The sequence below is a fragment of the Brienomyrus brachyistius genome, chromosome 8 (assembly GCF_023856365.1).
Source record: "Brienomyrus brachyistius isolate T26 chromosome 8, BBRACH_0.4, whole genome shotgun sequence".
NCBI lineage: Eukaryota > Metazoa > Chordata > Actinopteri > Osteoglossiformes > Mormyridae > Brienomyrus > Brienomyrus brachyistius.
In genome coordinates this window covers 12,915,271-12,932,085 of record NC_064540.1, presented here as the reverse complement: position 1 = coordinate 12,932,085, position 16,815 = coordinate 12,915,271, and the positions used below count along the sequence as shown (strand labels likewise).

Sequence of the window (16,815 nt, the reverse complement as noted above, 5' to 3'; positions counted from 1 at the left end):
GATAAGTTCTAGGTTCACCATGTACTGGACAAGCAATATGGAAAATGGATGAATTTATACCAGAATATTTACATTCACAGTCTCGTTGGCATGTAGTGAACAGCCCAAATTTTGGATAGAACAGAGCGCCTGTTCAATTATTTAAATTAATTTGGAAATGGTTTGTTGTGTCGTCACCAAACAAAAAAAGTTTTGTATGACTTAAGTTATGTTGTTCTGACATCTTTGATTGATATATATATATATATATATATATATATATATATATATATATATATATATATATATATATATATATATATATATATATATATATATATATACATACATACATACACACACACATATATATATACACACATACACACACACATATATATATACACACACGTACATACATACATACACACACACACACACGTACATACATACATACATACATACATACACACACACACACACACGTACATACATACATACATACACACACACACACACAGGTCAAAAATTTTGTTTTCTTAATGATGCCAAGGAAATTTGACAAAATTTTTATATTATTGCCCAGTTTCTGGATTTCTTACTGTCCAATTACATAATTAGATGTTCAGTCTGCACTGCCACCTTGTGTTTATCAGGAGCAATACATTCATGGGAAATTATGGCTTTATTCTTTTTTTATATGTCAATACTGTCTGTTCCATGTATCCATTTATCCACTCCATTCCTTGAGGGATATAACCTAAAATATTTCTAATGGTTTCTAATTTCAAAAACATTTCTAATGTCAGAAACATGGTTCAAATTTGCCAATAAGTACAAAAAAAATTGTTGCTCTATTTAAACCAAAAAAAAAAAAACCAAAAAAAAAAAAAAACACAACAAAACCCTCACAGCTCATCCTTCTTCTCTTCGGAGTCAGACTTATGAGTCTGAGTGTCCTTGCTCTTTAATCCTGACTGGTTTGTGTCTGTTACTGATGGTTTTGTCCCAGAATCTTCACTGATCTTATCTGTAAAAGCTTTTGCAACTGGCGTTTGGTCCCTTTGTCGGCTTTCGTTTCTGGAAATGTCTGATTTGTCAATAGTCTGTTCATCCATCCTGTCAACAGCTGGTTTGTCCATATTTGCAATGACCAGTGTATCCATCTGCTTTACAGCTTGCTTATCTTTTTCTGCCTCTTTGACCTTTGTTTTTCGTACCTTTTTCTGTTCTTGTTGTCCCTGTACATTTGCTGGTTTTTCAGCATCTTTCGTCATTCCTTTTTCATCTACTGGATTACCAGGCTGTTGATCAATAATTTCATCAGACGGAACTTGGGATTGCACTCCTGCCATAGTTTCTGGGACTGAGGCCATTGGTTCATTGATATTTTTCTTCACTTCAAGGAAATCAGCATCCACTGGACTAGATAACATTTTGAATAGGTCCTCAGCCTGGATTCGCTCCTGGAAAATCACCACAAGAGGAAATAAGAGAAAATATTTGTCTCATTTTAATATAAAATCAGAACACACTATTTTTCTCTTCTGTATATCAATGCAATTGAGAAACTATATAATGGCCATCAACAATGTATTTTGCCAATAAGCCACTCCAATGCAGTCACTCCTGTTACAGTGTCTTATCACCATCATTTTCAAATAAAATCATTTTCTGTATAAAAACAAGATTTGGTCTACAAAAGGCTGTTTTTTCAAAAATTAGTCTTAAAAAAGGGGGGTCATCTTATATTCAGGTTCAGCTTATGTTCCCGTCAAGACGTGGGCATGCCCAACCGCATGGTGGCTGTGGCTCACTACCCCTGACTCGCAGCAATTGATGGTAGCAAGTTTGGCATGTACAGTACTAGGCAATTCTCATAAGACCTACAAAATTGGTAGGAGCTGTTCATGGTATATTAATGTTTTGTTATTTCTTATTTAAAATGCATATAATTACATTATTTGCCACTGGAATCACTTTTTATTGTGCAATACATTTTGTTTGGTGCAATTTACTAAGTTTTGGAGTCATATTCCGTTTTTCAGTCATACATTCACACACTCTCTTAATCTCTCTTTGAAGCGGTCGCTTTGAAGACCATGTTAAGATTTTCTCTGACTTTTTGCATTTTTTAAAACAATCGGTCATTAATCACTATGATATTAAAATTGGCATCATAACTCCTCCTCAACTGTTAGATGATACTACCTACCTGACAACCTACTTTTGAACGACTTTGTTCAAGATGATGTCTTTCCATTATTCAGGCGTGTAGGACTAGGTGCTAGTTGTGTAGCATGGCGGCCAATTCACTTAAGTCAAAACACTCATTGCAAATTATTGTATTTGGCAGCATCTATTCCCTTTATTTTTTAGACCCCGAATATAAAATGACCACACAGATGTATTTTGAGAAAAAAAAAATCTTATCTTTGGGTCAACACGGTACTATTGTTCACTTGCATAGCAGTTTTTGTATGCAAGTAGTGTTTCCCACTAAGACCATATCACTTTGCAGTTCGTGTACAAATGCAAATGCAATTCCATTGTGTACTGCACTTGGTTACTAATATATATACCCAGAACCTGTCATGGTTAGCTGTTTCACTAAATTACTCCCACACAACTTTTCTGCCCTTCCTTTTTTGTTTTTACATCTTGTTTGATTTTCTCTCAGATGTTTTTGCCCCCGTTGCTGCTTAAGACAAATGCACCCTACAATGAGAGTCTAGACTCCTAATTTCTACCTGAAGTCAACATATTTAAAGTTTCTTTTTACATTTTAGAGAATGTAGTTAATATTTTCCTCATTTATGATATAACTATCCAGTGGGCAGGCGCACATGTAATTGAAAGGTTGCTGGCTCGAATTCCCGACCAGCAAGACACCACTGAGGTACCCTGAGTAAGGCACCGCCCCCACTGCTCCCTGGGCACATTAGCTGCTCCCTGCTACGTCACGATGTCATATATGGGTTAAATGCAGAGGACACATTTTGTTGTTGTGCACTATGTGAGTCAACAATGACCACTGATTATTAAATTCTATCCATAACCTACTAATCAGAATGCTAATTTTAATGACTCACCCGATCCACGGATTAACCATGGTGCCCACAGATATAACTGTGATCCATGCATCAATACTACCCAATACTAGTCAGGTGTACCTGATAAAATGGGTCCTACCCAGGATAAGCAAAGTGTATCTAATAAAGTGGCCACTGAGTATAGGCAATATACTCAATATACTCAATATTTGAGTACTATGTTATGCATCATGACTAAGAGAAGGCAGGCACCTTTTCATTGTGGCGTGGGTCTAGGGTAAACCACAAAGCAACAGCACATCTTTGGCCCTTTGTGACAGCCGTCACACCGTGGGGATTCTCCTTCCCAGCTCCGAAGCCAATGACCCTGCCGCAACGAGGTTTCACTTTGGCCTGAATGACAAACATATGCATCATTCAATGAACAGTTTAACCCAACAAGAAATACAGCTGAACATATAGCAAATCCAAAACTGTTGTAGTTCAGTTTGGTAAATATTTTACAGACACTTAATACAATATTTACAAACTGAACTGCAAGACAACAATTTTGTTCAGCAGACCAAACAATTGGTCTGGGATATTCAGCTTAATTGATTATCTCTTCAAAATAACATTAGGCATGTCACTGCAACTTCCAATTAAGAATATTAATATCATGTTGCATACGACATACCCTGAACTTGACTTATAATATTTACAAGGATAATATTTACATTATAAATGTTTTATACTTAATATATGGAAACAGATGATCCCCTGTGGTGACCACTAATGGGAGCAGTCAAAAGAACATGCAGGTACTTAATATCTAACTCCAAGTTAATGCAGTTAAAATAATTCCAATATTTGGAACCGCAAGTGTCCTGTATGACATAATAAAGGAACGTTTTCACAATTTAGTGGCAAAATAAGTTATTGCTGATGAATACATTCAGTAGGTCTTGTTTTTGGTGAAGGCTGCAAGTGTATTACATACAATTTAAAACATTTCACAATACCCATATTATGGTTGCTGATTTTCAGTTACATACCCCATTTCTGAAAAAGAAGGGATATTTTCTAAAGGGCAATAAAAACAAAGTTCTACAACATGTAAATTCTTTGTAATTTAGCAAGTTAAAATTCTAAAGAAAATTACTTTTAATATTTCGGCTAACCAATCTGACTGTATTTATAAACAAATTATGAATTTGATGCCTGTAACACACAAAAAAAAGTCATGAAGAGGAGAATCAGACAATGGCGACACAGACTGTTCAGCAACTGAAGTCTTGTATCAAGCAACATTGGGCAAAGATTCCACTTACAAAACTGTAACAATTAGCATCCTCAGTTCCCAGACAATTAATAAGTGAAATTAAAGAAAAGTGGCACGAAGGCATACATGCTTCTGTCCCAACTTCTGAGTGTGTTGCAGGCAAAAAAAATTCTAAATTTGTTATTTGAAATACAGCATTGAAAGTCTTTTCTCTGTATTTTTATCAATCAAATACAAATCTCATATTTTTTTATTAAAATATCCCAGGTTTTCCCAAAAATTGGGTTTTTAACATAGATAATGAAGATAATCCATGAGATTTTTCATTCATTAAAGTTCATTAAAAGTACCTCCAGAAGTCATTAGTAGTTCCACATACACACTATCCTGCACAGCAGATCCATATCTTAACCAAGGTAAGTGGGCATTAATGTGGAATGCTTGCTCTCTGAAGTAGATTAACCAGATCTACCATGCAGGAAACTAAGCATTTTAGGTCACAAATATACACCTACCGTAATGGTTTTAGCATCAAGTTCTGTGAAGATGAAATCACCCCCTTCAAAGTCATCATTCAGGTAGAGAATGGCACTGAAATTGGACAGAGAAAGAAGAGAACAGTGTATCCAAAAGCACAGTATTGTCTTTACCTCATCATTTCGCCTGCTGTGTGGTTCATTGTTACCTGTAGTCCCTGTGTGTGTATGCAGGTGGCTCTTTGACACATTCATTGAGCTCTGATATCAGCTGGCAGTTGTCCACGTGTATAGGGTGACTTAAATCCTCACGGCCTTCTTGCTTGTCTACAGAGAAATAGAGTTAGATTTATTCACAGAACTGGGTAACTATAATGTGGCATCCAATAAACTGCATAATAATTCAGATCCTATAATAAACTAACAGCACCAGAAAATAGCCACCATGTAGATCATATGCCACCGTTAACTAAGAGTTCCGGTTTAAATAATTTAATCACCATTAGATTCTCAAACGTTCATGCACTATGTTCACTATGAGATGTTTCTTTTTTTTTGTTGGTGCCCTACAGAAAGTTGTGGAACTTTGCTGAAGTTGTGTGTTCTCTATATGCTGCCTCTAGGAAGAATAGTAGGAAAACATAAAACTATTTTTTTCATAAATATACCTTTGTTGCACCAAATGAGACGCACTCTAGTAAACTGCTTTTATGAAGTAACAAAACGGTGATAATCTGTCTCTGAACACTAATAAAACACAAGCCGTGTAACTTGTAAATTGAGGACCATGCTGATAATGTCTTGTTATCAGCACTCGGTTTACCATCATCAACAGTATAACATTTTAGTTTCATTGAATAAACTCCTTACTTAGGAGTGATTCTCAGTAGAGACCACAAGTTTGCTGGTGCAATTCTACATGCCTCAATTTCAATCTCCTCTGCTTTTTTTGGTTAGATATGAGCATCTGTACTGATCAACTGCCCAACACTTTCCTTTTCACACAGCCAAACAACCTGTAATAGGGATGGAAATCAATTGATTCATGCTAAGAACACAGCACATCACAGGCAGAGCTACTGCTCAGTAAAGGACTGAAGACAGGGCTACAGAAGGCTGAGGAGAGAGTGGAACTACAAAAGATACAATGAGCCATGGACGACACGGCAAGTAACAGAACCAAACACCAACACACAGAAAGGTAAATACATGCAAGCACACTACTTTCTGACTTGTTTGTCAGCAAGTCCTTCAGGACTGAACAGTATGACCTCCCAGAGTTTTTTGTTTCCTTTTCTTTAAGTGATCGGGGGCAAAGACACTATATATAAAGTAATTTAAATGAACAGAAATAAAGCATAAAAATATATAGTGCTATCGGTTAATGCATCTTAAAACACACTTTAGGGAAAATGTACTGAAGGCATCTGTATACAAATTAGTGCAATGTGGTTTGTTTATTTTATCTGATGTTCCTCCTTAGATAATGTAAACTCCCTTATATACAAACTACTTCTGGATTCTATCTATTATTTTTCCTTTCTGGGTAATATTCCTTATAGATATTCTACACAGTGCATTTTTAATTAAGTAAAATGTGTCATAGCAAAATGCAAATGGACAAATTAATTAGAAACTGGAAATTGGTTGGGACCACTGAAGCTATGGTTAGACAATTAGATATTATAAAGCATTATAACATCACATTTTTCCAGTAAGTACAAATTATCAATCAACATAAAATGTAATTCAGTTCTCTCTGAATATATAGGATAAACACAACTAGTCAAAAGATTTTGCACACACAAATTTTCTACATTTGGATGTTATGCACTTAACATTCACTAAAAATACACTCAATATTCTTTGCTAACAAATACATTTACAGCATGTTCACATTTGAGTACCCTTTTTAGTGGTTAAATGTTATATCTTTGATTCATCAAAGTAACCTGCTCTAGCAGTTATAAAAGAGACAATTTGAGGAATTCTTTCCACAAGGGAAATTGAAAACTGCTCTGTTTCATGGGATGATACAGTTAACTAGAGTGTGTAAAGTTAAGAGATAGTCTAGAATTTGACTATGCCATCACCATACAACCAGTTACTAGGATGTCAGGCATGCACGGTTACATACTCTTTCTATGTTATAAAGGAAACTGCTTTATTTGACTTACATTTTTATGTATAGTTGGTCAGTCAACATTCAAATGCTTTGCAAGAATAAAAATCTACAGTTTATGAAGTAAAGGGAAAAGTGGTAAAAACCTGTGGTGTGCAAAAACTTTTGACTGGTAGTGTACATTTTCTCTATGGAAATATAAATAATATTACAATATTCCTTTATATAAGAACATTGTGTTTACAATGCAACCAATAATAGTACGGTATAAGACTATTGGGATCCATATTTTTCTCTCAAAACAACTAATAAATAATAATACTAGTAATAATAATAATAATTATTATTATTAAGGTAAACAAGTAATCAAAATTCTTTATGTAAAGTATATGGAATTCTGAACAACAGCAGAAAAATGTACTCACCATCAAATGCGGAACGGCAGACCAAGTGAGTGTAGGAGAAATAAAGTGGAGTTTCTAAGCGGAAGTAGGACTCTACAACTTTGCGCACTCTCTCACTCAGGTTGAAGTACAACTGGGCACTCTTGAGAGGGACCTTCCCCTCCTGCCCCATCTATATGAAAAGATAAACATACAGACCCTAACATCACAAAACACATTTCACCGAAAAAAGAAAAAGTGAATCTTTAAATCTATAAGGAAGAAAGACACTTGACTGTTACATATTTTTTGATTCATAAGCATTTCTATAAAGTTCACAAATAAACAAGATGACAAATTAATAATATATCATTATAATAAAAATAAGTTGTTACTATTATGTCTATTCTCCTTTTAGCTTCGGAAAGGTCTTAATTTATCTATTTGATCATGGATTTTCATTTCAAAACATACAAAAAATTGAAGCCTTGCCTTTGCAGCTTTCAGGACAGTAACTCCTTGGAACATCTCGCTAGGAGAATGAGGTGAGGGCTTCCCCCTGTAGCCATCACCTTTTAATGCAGCTGCCTTTAAGACAGTCATGGCATCATCAGAATCGATAGCATGAGTCAGAGTGAGACGCAGTACAGTGTCAAATGAGAAAGTGACAAATGAGAAATGGTATAACATGTCTTGCTAAAGCAGGTTTATTGGTTGCACCTATGTAGCTAATGGGTCCTCTTTTGAAATGCTTCCTTTAAAAGGCTACTGATCATGAGTAAAGGGCATGATAACTCTTGCATGAGAATACAAACGTACATTGGACAGCTGGTGTAGCTCCCGACACTCATCATCGGTTATCACCCCATCCAAGACCACCCTCTGAGACCCATTCAAGGATCTAGATGTCATGGCCACAACGATATCACCAAACGGCACACTTCCACCTGTGAGGACAAAGCCACACATATTTAAGATTAAAATATCAATATACTCATTTAGTATACAACACATAACAGAAATAAAAATTCCAGCAAACACTATTGTGGTACTTTAAACTGAAACCTATAATTGTGAAGAATAAAGTCTTCATATGACAACTAATCTAGGTGTTTTAACCCTTTGGAGTCAACGGGAGCGTTGGCGATGTCACGTATCTTTCTTGTGTATTTCAGTTCATAACTCGCTGAAATCTTATTGTAGAAACATGAAGAAAAAAAAAAAACGCTGACTAAATCCATAATCTATCTTCTTTTCTTTTTCAAAACGTCAACTGTCAGAAGTATTAAAGTTTTTAAAATTAGATTAAAATCGGCAAAAAAGTAAAACCATGTCACCTTACTTTGTTTTACCTGCATCGGGGGCATGTAGTTGCTACATATTCAATGAAAGAAGCCCAGAAATAGTGACATGAGGTTTTTCTTATTTATTTATCAAACAATGTTGCAACTACACCATTTAGTCATCTTCATGTAATCAAGACTTCGGTGATCAGATAACTGGAATCAAAACTAACTGCCACCATTGCTCCAGTGTTCCAAACTGAAATTTGCAATATCTATATTTTGATGTCAAATTACAAACGTCACATATATCTGACATATTTACAAAGTACACTAAGATTGAGATGAGTTTAATACCAAAACAAATATATAAGAAATAAATTTCTTTTAATACGCATTTTTTTGGTATTCTTATAATTCATGGCAAATAAATTATGACATTGAAGGAAATGTGTGACCATGGCCCAGTCAGTGAAAGTGGGTTCCCTACCCCTAGACCCCAGAGGGTTAACTACCAGCAGCTATTTAGTAATCTCCAGTATGCTCACCTTCTCGCACAATCTGGGCAATGTCAGTTGACTCCTTAGTCTTTTCTTCCACAAGTGTCTCAATCTCCTTCATAAGATGGCCAATTTCCTCTGTTATCCGAGCTGCTGTCTCTCTCTCTGTCCTATAGGGTGTTTCAGACTGGTGTGATTACCAAAGTCAAATAATAAACAAAGGGGAAAACTTGTAATGATCTATACTGGAGGGAATGTGAATAAACTGTATTACTTCTGTTTGTCTCTCAGCTTCTGAGGCATGATATCAGGAGGAGTCCATGAATCCTAAAAATGGGTGCAATGAAGTGGCAGTTACAGATTTTCCCTTGACCTGAATTCCTGAATGAGTCTTAGTTATATAGCATCATGCAGGGAATGTGATTTCAGAAGTATTAAAGTTCAGAAGTTTAAGCAGAAGAATACACCTGGAAAAAAAGTGAATTAAAAGATTTTTCACTACATGCAGAACAAACTATTGAAAATCATAAAACTGAAATTTTATTTTACCTACCGGATCAACAAATGCAATTCCAAAAACTTCATAACCAAAATACAGCAGTTCCTTCTCCAACAGAGATTGTATAATGTGCTTCTGGATCACCTAAGAGCAGAAAACAAAAATTAAACTCATAGAGCGAAATTTATTAAGCAAGGGAAACCAGAGTGAGGGAGCAAACAAGCATCTTTCCACAGCTAACCCACTGCGCATCAATAGTAAATCCTGATGGCCCTAATTTAACCGTTAGTAAATCTGGCCCATGGTCTGTAAAATTTTCAATCATCCATCCATCTTCTGCCGTTTATCCATAATCGGGTCAAGGGGGCAGCAGTCTATGCAGGGAAGCCCACTGGGGAAATACGAAGGCGTTCCAAGGCCAGTGGTGAGATATAATCTTTCCAGCGTGTCCTGGGTCTGCCCCAGGGTCTCCTCCTGGTTGAACATGCTTGAAGCACCTCCCCAGGGAGCCAACCAGGAGGCATTCATGATAGATTCCTGAATGTCCTCAACTGGCTCCTTTCAATGCAGAGGAGCAGCGACTATTTTGAGCTTCTCACCCTATCTCTAAGGCTGACTCCTTTCTGTCACCTTAACCTAGTGGAGGGGTTTGCGTGCTTCTGTGATCCTAGGAGATATGTTGTCTGGGGCAATATCCCTGGTAGGGTCCCCCAAAGCAAATTGGTCCTAGTTGAGCGGCCAGACTATGTGCGATTCAGAAAACCCCTATGAAGAAAAACATAAAGGACAATGTTACCCTGCCCAGACTGGGAGAACCCAAGGCCTCACTTTGGAGTTAGGCCTGGGGTGGGAGCTTGAAAGCAAGCTCCTGGTGGCCAGGCCTCCACCAACGAGGAGGCCCAGCTGGGCATAGCGCAAAGGAGTAACATGGGTCCACCCTCCTGTGGGCCCACCACCTGCGGGGCAAAACAATATTTCATATTTTGTAGGACTACCTCTCTGGCAGAAATGCCCACAGCCTGCTCTTCTCCCAAAACAGCAGAATAGTAAGCCACATTCTGATTCATGACTTCCTCCTCTGGGTGAAACAGCAAGTATGTTTTGGCGCATTCAATGGCCTTCTCATAATTCTCCCCTGTGACAAAGATAAATCATTTAAGTCTAGATACACAACTTTCAGATCTACAATACAAAAAGCAATTTTGTATTCTACATCATTTTAAACTAATCAAAAAACCTTACAACAGACACCAAACTACAGGTTAGTGACGCACTATTGAAGTATGAAAATTGCAAGTAGTTGAAATGTGCTGGCAGGAAATCTTCCAAAGGTTTTTCAGAGCCCGGCAGGACGGCTAGTTCGATGGCACAATTTTGTTTGCAGTTAAGAATTTGCATGTAGTGATCTGTGAAAGAGAAAACAGAAAATGTATGCTAGCTACATTCTACCTCCAACACATTTTTATTAAGTATTTAGTACACACATACTTAAGTACTGGGAGTGCCTAACTATTTAATATGAACTTGTCTGTGAGCGCTGAAGGTACAGAGTCCCCCTTTGTTTAGCCTCTGAACATCATTATCCTCAATAAGTTTCCGTACTGCCCTTATAATATAGCTTATTTTATGCATCCTACGTGAAGGTCAAACAACTTTTTTTTTTTTGGTATTCCTTAAGCACCAAATCAGCATTTGTTATATCATTTTTAACTATTAAGGTGTGATGATGGCTGAATTAACAATGCCCGTAAGAGGTAAGGGTAAGCATTTATTAACTGGAAGATTTAATACAGTTGTAATAAAACCAAGCTTATTATTATTAGTGGTCAGTGGAGGCTTAATGGTTAGGGACATGCACTTGTAATTGAAAGATTGCAGGTTCGAATCCCCGACCAGCAAGGCACCACTAAGGCCCCCTGAGCAAGGTACCACCCCCAAGCACTGCTCCCAGGGCACTGAATTAGCTGCCCCCTGCTATGTCACATATGGGTTAAATGCAAAAAAACACATTTCATTCTAGTGTGATATGGTATGTCAGCAACGTCAATTAATCTCTAAATTCTTATATTCAGCACTCCAGAAAGGTTAATAGTTTAAATGTATGTTCATATTAAAATAAAAAATTAACACATTCGGAAAGTATAAAATGCTCCACTTATACTTGCCTGTCATTGACTGGAAAAGATCAGCAGAGTACTCCAGGTAGTTATAACCATCATAGTCGTAATTTCCCTCACAGAGGGCACGGCATTCCAGATCGGCAGCAAAGTATTCGTCCACTGCTGCCTCAAAGTGCTCAATTGCAAGGCTAAACTCATCCAAACTGTAAAACTTTTTTCCTTGCAGGAACTCTGACTAGAAATACACACAAATATTTTCATATTTTTAATTGAATTGCAATGCAAACCTCACAATGTCTATATTAATATTATTGCAAAGAGGTATTATTACCAATAAAACAAATTAAACTGAATAAAATCTATGTACCATACAACCACCCGTATTCACCAAATACACACAGAAAACCCACAATATCAAACCTTGGCCCATTTCCATTACAGGCTGCATATTATTTTCACAATAGCTGTATGTAATACTAACAAAATCAAGCAGATAGCAAAGTTATGATGTGGATTTCTGTATTATTTTTAAAATTCCCTTTTAATTGTTTTAATGACAAGTTTAACATTAGCAAGAAGCATTTAACATTTAATTTAATGCTTGGTTTTTGTAGACTATAAATATTACATACTATCAAAAGAAGGGATACAATGAAGAACTATTTTTCAGACAAAATCAGGAGTACTGATGCCATACAAACCCCATTTCCTGAAAAGTTGGGACATTTTCCAAAATGCAATAAACAAAAATTTGTGATATGTTCATTTACGTTTATGTAACCAACAAAATTGCCTAGATTTTTACTGACAGTTCAACTGTATTTTGAAAATATAAACAAAGTTAGAATTGATGACTGCAACACACCAAACAAAGGTTAGGACACCGTTAAAATAATATTGAATATCATGAATGGGTATCCCCCAAAGGCTCCGTCTTTGCAAGCATGGCTCACCCATTTGTGCCAAAGAGGCCTTCTTGATTCATTAAGGTATGTTTATCAACTGTGCATTATCATCAGTTTCTTATTATAAATATGGCATGTATGTGAATTCATGTTAAATAAATCCCTTATCATAACGCCTGAATATATACGTAAAACCTATGTGTGTATTTTAATTGCTGTACCTAAATTCAGCACATTGCCGAGTCACTCTTGTTACTTACTTTTATTTTCATGAAGAAGTGCAGCAAATAAGTTTTATTACTTTTATTTTGTAGCCAGCTGATCCAGAGGAGGACACGGGGAAGAATGTTGAGATAGGGATCCTAATTGTTGCTAATGATGCCAGTGGATGTTATCCCTAAAGATGCCTGTACTCTCTCTTCGGTACTGGAGCATCAAATTGTTCTGAGCAACCTTAAAGACATCCCTGATGCATTTGTAATTTTGATTGGCCTTCTCCATGCACTGATATTTTGGAAATTATCCCAATTTTTCTGGAAATTATTTAGATTTGTAATTACGCCCCCTCCCCCCAACTTGACTCATTACTTTTACTGCACAATGATTATCTCCATGCTAGTGTCTGCTGCATACCATCTTGATGGTAATTTTATTGTACTCTTTCTTATGCTTAGTTTTTACATGTATAATCAAATTGTTAGTGTGATATGAACCTGTTCTCTTATCTCAAGAGTGAGTACATGTATAGTAAGTGTGAGTACATGAGCACCGAATGAAAAGTAACCATGTTACGTAAAGGAAACACAAAAGTACAATGAAATGAGGCGGTCTCACCATGTGGGGCTTTGCTTCCAGATCTTTGAAGTGGATCTCCTGAACTCCTGCCATCATCCTATAGTACTCCAGATTCTGCCTCATTTCCATGTGCTCAGGGTTGGCCAGAGAAAATGTGTAGGCAGCAGCCACTGCTTTATCCAACTTGTTGATCTAATTAAGTCAAAATATCAATTGAATATTAACAGGATACTCCTCATCCCAATGAAGTGCTGAAACAATTTTCATACCCAATTAAATATGCAAATAATCAAGTACTTACTTTGCTGGATTACACAAATCAAAGACAACAAAAACCCATATGGACGATCACATGTTATTAAAACAACACATTATACAACAATGTATTATATTTATAAATATAGCAAGCTTTTTCTGCAGAATGTAAAGATATAAGCAAATCAGGTCTCTTATGTACTTCTTTTCGCCAAAATTTCAAAATGACATCCCACAGAGAGCTTCTCACTCACACAGTATGCTAGATAAAGCATTCAGAGTATTTTCTTACAGCCATTGTGATTCTGTTAACTATGGCAGTATTTGTTTTGGTTGAATTTGTATGGCAAGAAGAGTATGACAGCTCAAGGTTCCCTAATTCCGGTCCCAAAAAAGATTAGTCTCAAATTCAGTTTGCAAATTTCTCTGCTCAAACATAAACTGCACTAGTAATGAGCTGATTAAGATGTGTTTGAGCAGGGAAATCAGCGAACTGTGTTTGATTCTGGTCCTCCAGGTTTGAAATTCGGGAACCCAGGCATTAGGGTGCTTAACGGGTAGAAGCAGACTTTATACTGCATTCCAGACAACTCGGAACTCGGGATTTTTTTTAATTTTGCAAATACGACCTCCGACTTGACTGGAACACAGCATCAGAGACAGGACTACATGACTCACAGTTGACCGCATATTAAAATTGCATGACTGTATCGATAATATCAGGAAAGACATCTAAGCTGTACTCTGTCCAGGCTATGCACTTCCAGATCACAGAAATACAATCCTTAAATCACTGAACAATCCTTAAATCACTGAACACCAATAAGGCAAAGCACACATTTTACACATATCAGGCTCCAGCTCCAAAAAGGTCATAATGCGTCTTTAAAAATATTTGCAAATAGTCTTGGTTTGCTTACAACTGGGGAAGTTGCTAAGGGAACCTCCAATAAAAGAATGAGATTAACTATACCAAAATGCATAAAATGAAATTCATAGATGAATTTCAAAACAACAGAAAAAAAATCTATATATCTTTATAATGTAAATTCAAGTTATTCATCTATGCACGACTCGCTCAAGATGATGATTCAGGACTACTTCGAGATTTTCTGTCTACTCTGGTAAACCGAACCCGCAAGCAGTAACGCTCTCCGCCTAACGACGTGGCACAAAAAAATCAAGGGGGTGTATAGGCAGTACCAGTACTATTTCAAAGATTAAAAACAAATACTGAAAAAAACTAGTCATAAGAAAATGCTAGTTACGGAAGTAAAATACGTATAGCAGATTTAATATACGATATGATATTTTCTTTATAGCGAAGCAAAATTTGTTTAATTTTAACAAAATGCAAGTATATGTTGTAGACAATAGCGCACAAACGGCGCATATCACTGCTCAAATATCTTTTAAGAATGACCAAGCAGTAAAAGTGAAAAACACCAATTAATTTAGTGTTTGCTTAGAATTACTTGCATGATTTACATTTCCTAAGATGCATCAAACAAACAAACAAAAAAAATAATTAATTAATTAAATAATAATAATCTACCTTGAAGTAGGCAACTTGTAGATAGTTATAGGGTGTTCTTTTCTGAAACTCAAGTTCCACTTCCTCGCTGATTTTGTGTTTAGATGGTGGGCCCAAATTTTCGGCTTCGCATGAATTTACGCAGTCAGCCCGTTTTAAAATTTTCTGGAAAAAGCTGAGATCCTCCACAGAACCGTTGCCCGGTACTGGAAATCCCAAGCCCGGCACTGGGTCGCCGAAAGCGTTCAGGTTTGCACACGTAAGGCGACAATGCGCCTTGACACGTCGGATTGCCCCCTTGTTCAGAAGCGCCCGCTCCATGTTAAGGATGACCGACATCCAGTCTCCCTTGTAATAAGCTTCCAGTGCATTGTCGAAGAGCAAATCGTACGGTTCTAATGTAACATTTATATTAAGAGATGTGTCCATAAAGCAATGATGAATAAAACTTAAAGTACAAATCAGATTTCTTACGTATCTATACATGCTAAAATCGGTCCTTTCCTAAGCATAAGCTAGAAGAAACCTGGAAGCAGCCGCCTAAAGTGAGGAAGAAACTCCTAAACGGAGGCACACATACTGGATACAGTGGGTGGAGTCCAGGGATCGCCAACCTGTCCGTACACAGTCAAATGTGTCCGTAGCAAGACTAATATATGTCCGTGGCAAAATGTTTTCATTGACATAAAAACTATGTAGTAGAGCTCGGCGATATAAATCATATACCGACTTATCGTCATATAAAATTTCAACAATAAAGAAAATTAGAAATTTAGATAAACTATCGACAATAAACATTAGGGGCGTTCGATTTGGGCTTAGGTCTGTCTGCAGCTGACGTGAGGTGGAGCGAGATCTGCCGGCGGTTGCAGGTATGTAGTATAAACTGACTGCAGCCAAGTCGGACAACTTCTACTCTTCGTGGTGTGCGAGACCTGACTGCAGTGACAGCACTGTCAGAAAGATGTAGATAAATCTATACAAGTATCACCTGCATACACATTACTTCTTTTACAATAACCAAATCATGATCTAAACTGTTAAGTGGAAAAATAAACTATTGTGTATAGTGGCCCTGTGTAAAAATATAGTTGCCAGAAAAAAGATCAAATACATTTATTTTAAGGATTCAAAGTTTTGGTCATGTACAGAGTACAATGTAATTCTTACTTAAATGCCTTCTTCACAGACTAGACATTAACCAAATAAAGCAGCGCAACTTTACAGTAACTTACAATAAACAAACAACCAACTTACGCGTACTATCAGAGCATTTATGTAATTTATTTAAACTTTATTTTACCAGGTAAATTAATTGAAAACCAGTTGTCACTACTTTACGTGCTTTTCGGCAGAAATAGCAAATAACGCTTCGGAACTTCCTGGGATACAAACGTCATGCGTGTGTCTAAAATCTTCAGCCAATAAGAGCAAACTTGTGTCGTTAGGGAGGCGGTTCCAGTTTGTGCAGCCAGCTGAGGGTTTTTATATCATTATTGAAGCTTTAAATTACAACACAAGTAATAAATGAAGAGTGAACATTAAGATTAACAAAAAAAGAACATTTACAAGACATTTACAAAACAAGCCAGGGGCACATAGTAGCAGCATATGCAGTTATAGTACATAATAAAACCGGATAAGAACAAA

The 16,815-nt window shown here is 36.6% G+C and overlaps 1 protein-coding gene across 1 annotated transcript; it reads right to left on the bottom strand.

Annotated features, from left to right (window-relative positions):
- Positions 1-342: 342 nt before the first annotated feature.
- p3h1 (prolyl 3-hydroxylase 1) lies at positions 343-15,810 on the bottom strand. Its single transcript, XM_049021601.1, has 15 exons — positions 15,187-15,810; positions 13,416-13,568; positions 11,722-11,911; positions 10,831-10,962; positions 10,552-10,691; positions 9,611-9,700; positions 9,332-9,384; positions 9,106-9,227; positions 8,094-8,221; positions 7,767-7,862; positions 7,317-7,467; positions 4,979-5,096; positions 4,809-4,884; positions 3,285-3,425; positions 343-1,445 (listed from the first exon to the last, which is right to left on the bottom strand). Exons 1-15 carry the CDS (start codon positions 15,649-15,651, stop codon positions 888-890), a joined length of 2,613 nt encoding a protein of 870 aa, XP_048877558.1. The 5' UTR covers positions 15,652-15,810; the 3' UTR covers positions 343-887.
- Positions 15,811-16,815: the final 1,005 nt, after the last annotated feature.

What these genes read in the sequence shown, in the direction of transcription:
- p3h1 (XM_049021601.1), bottom strand. Translation starts at nt 15,651, where the DNA reads ATGTATAGATACGTAAGAAATCTGATTTGTACTTTAAGTTTTATTCAT. An exon ending in TGGGCATTTCTGCCAGAGAG is followed by an intron (nt 9,701 to 10,551) that starts GTAGTCCTACAA and finishes TTCTGCTCTTAG; the next exon opens with GTGATCCAGAAGCACATTAT. An exon ending in TGCCCAGATTGTGCGAGAAG is followed by an intron (nt 8,222 to 9,105) that starts GTGAGCATACTG and finishes TTGTCCTCACAG; the next exon opens with GTGGAAGTGTGCCGTTTGGT.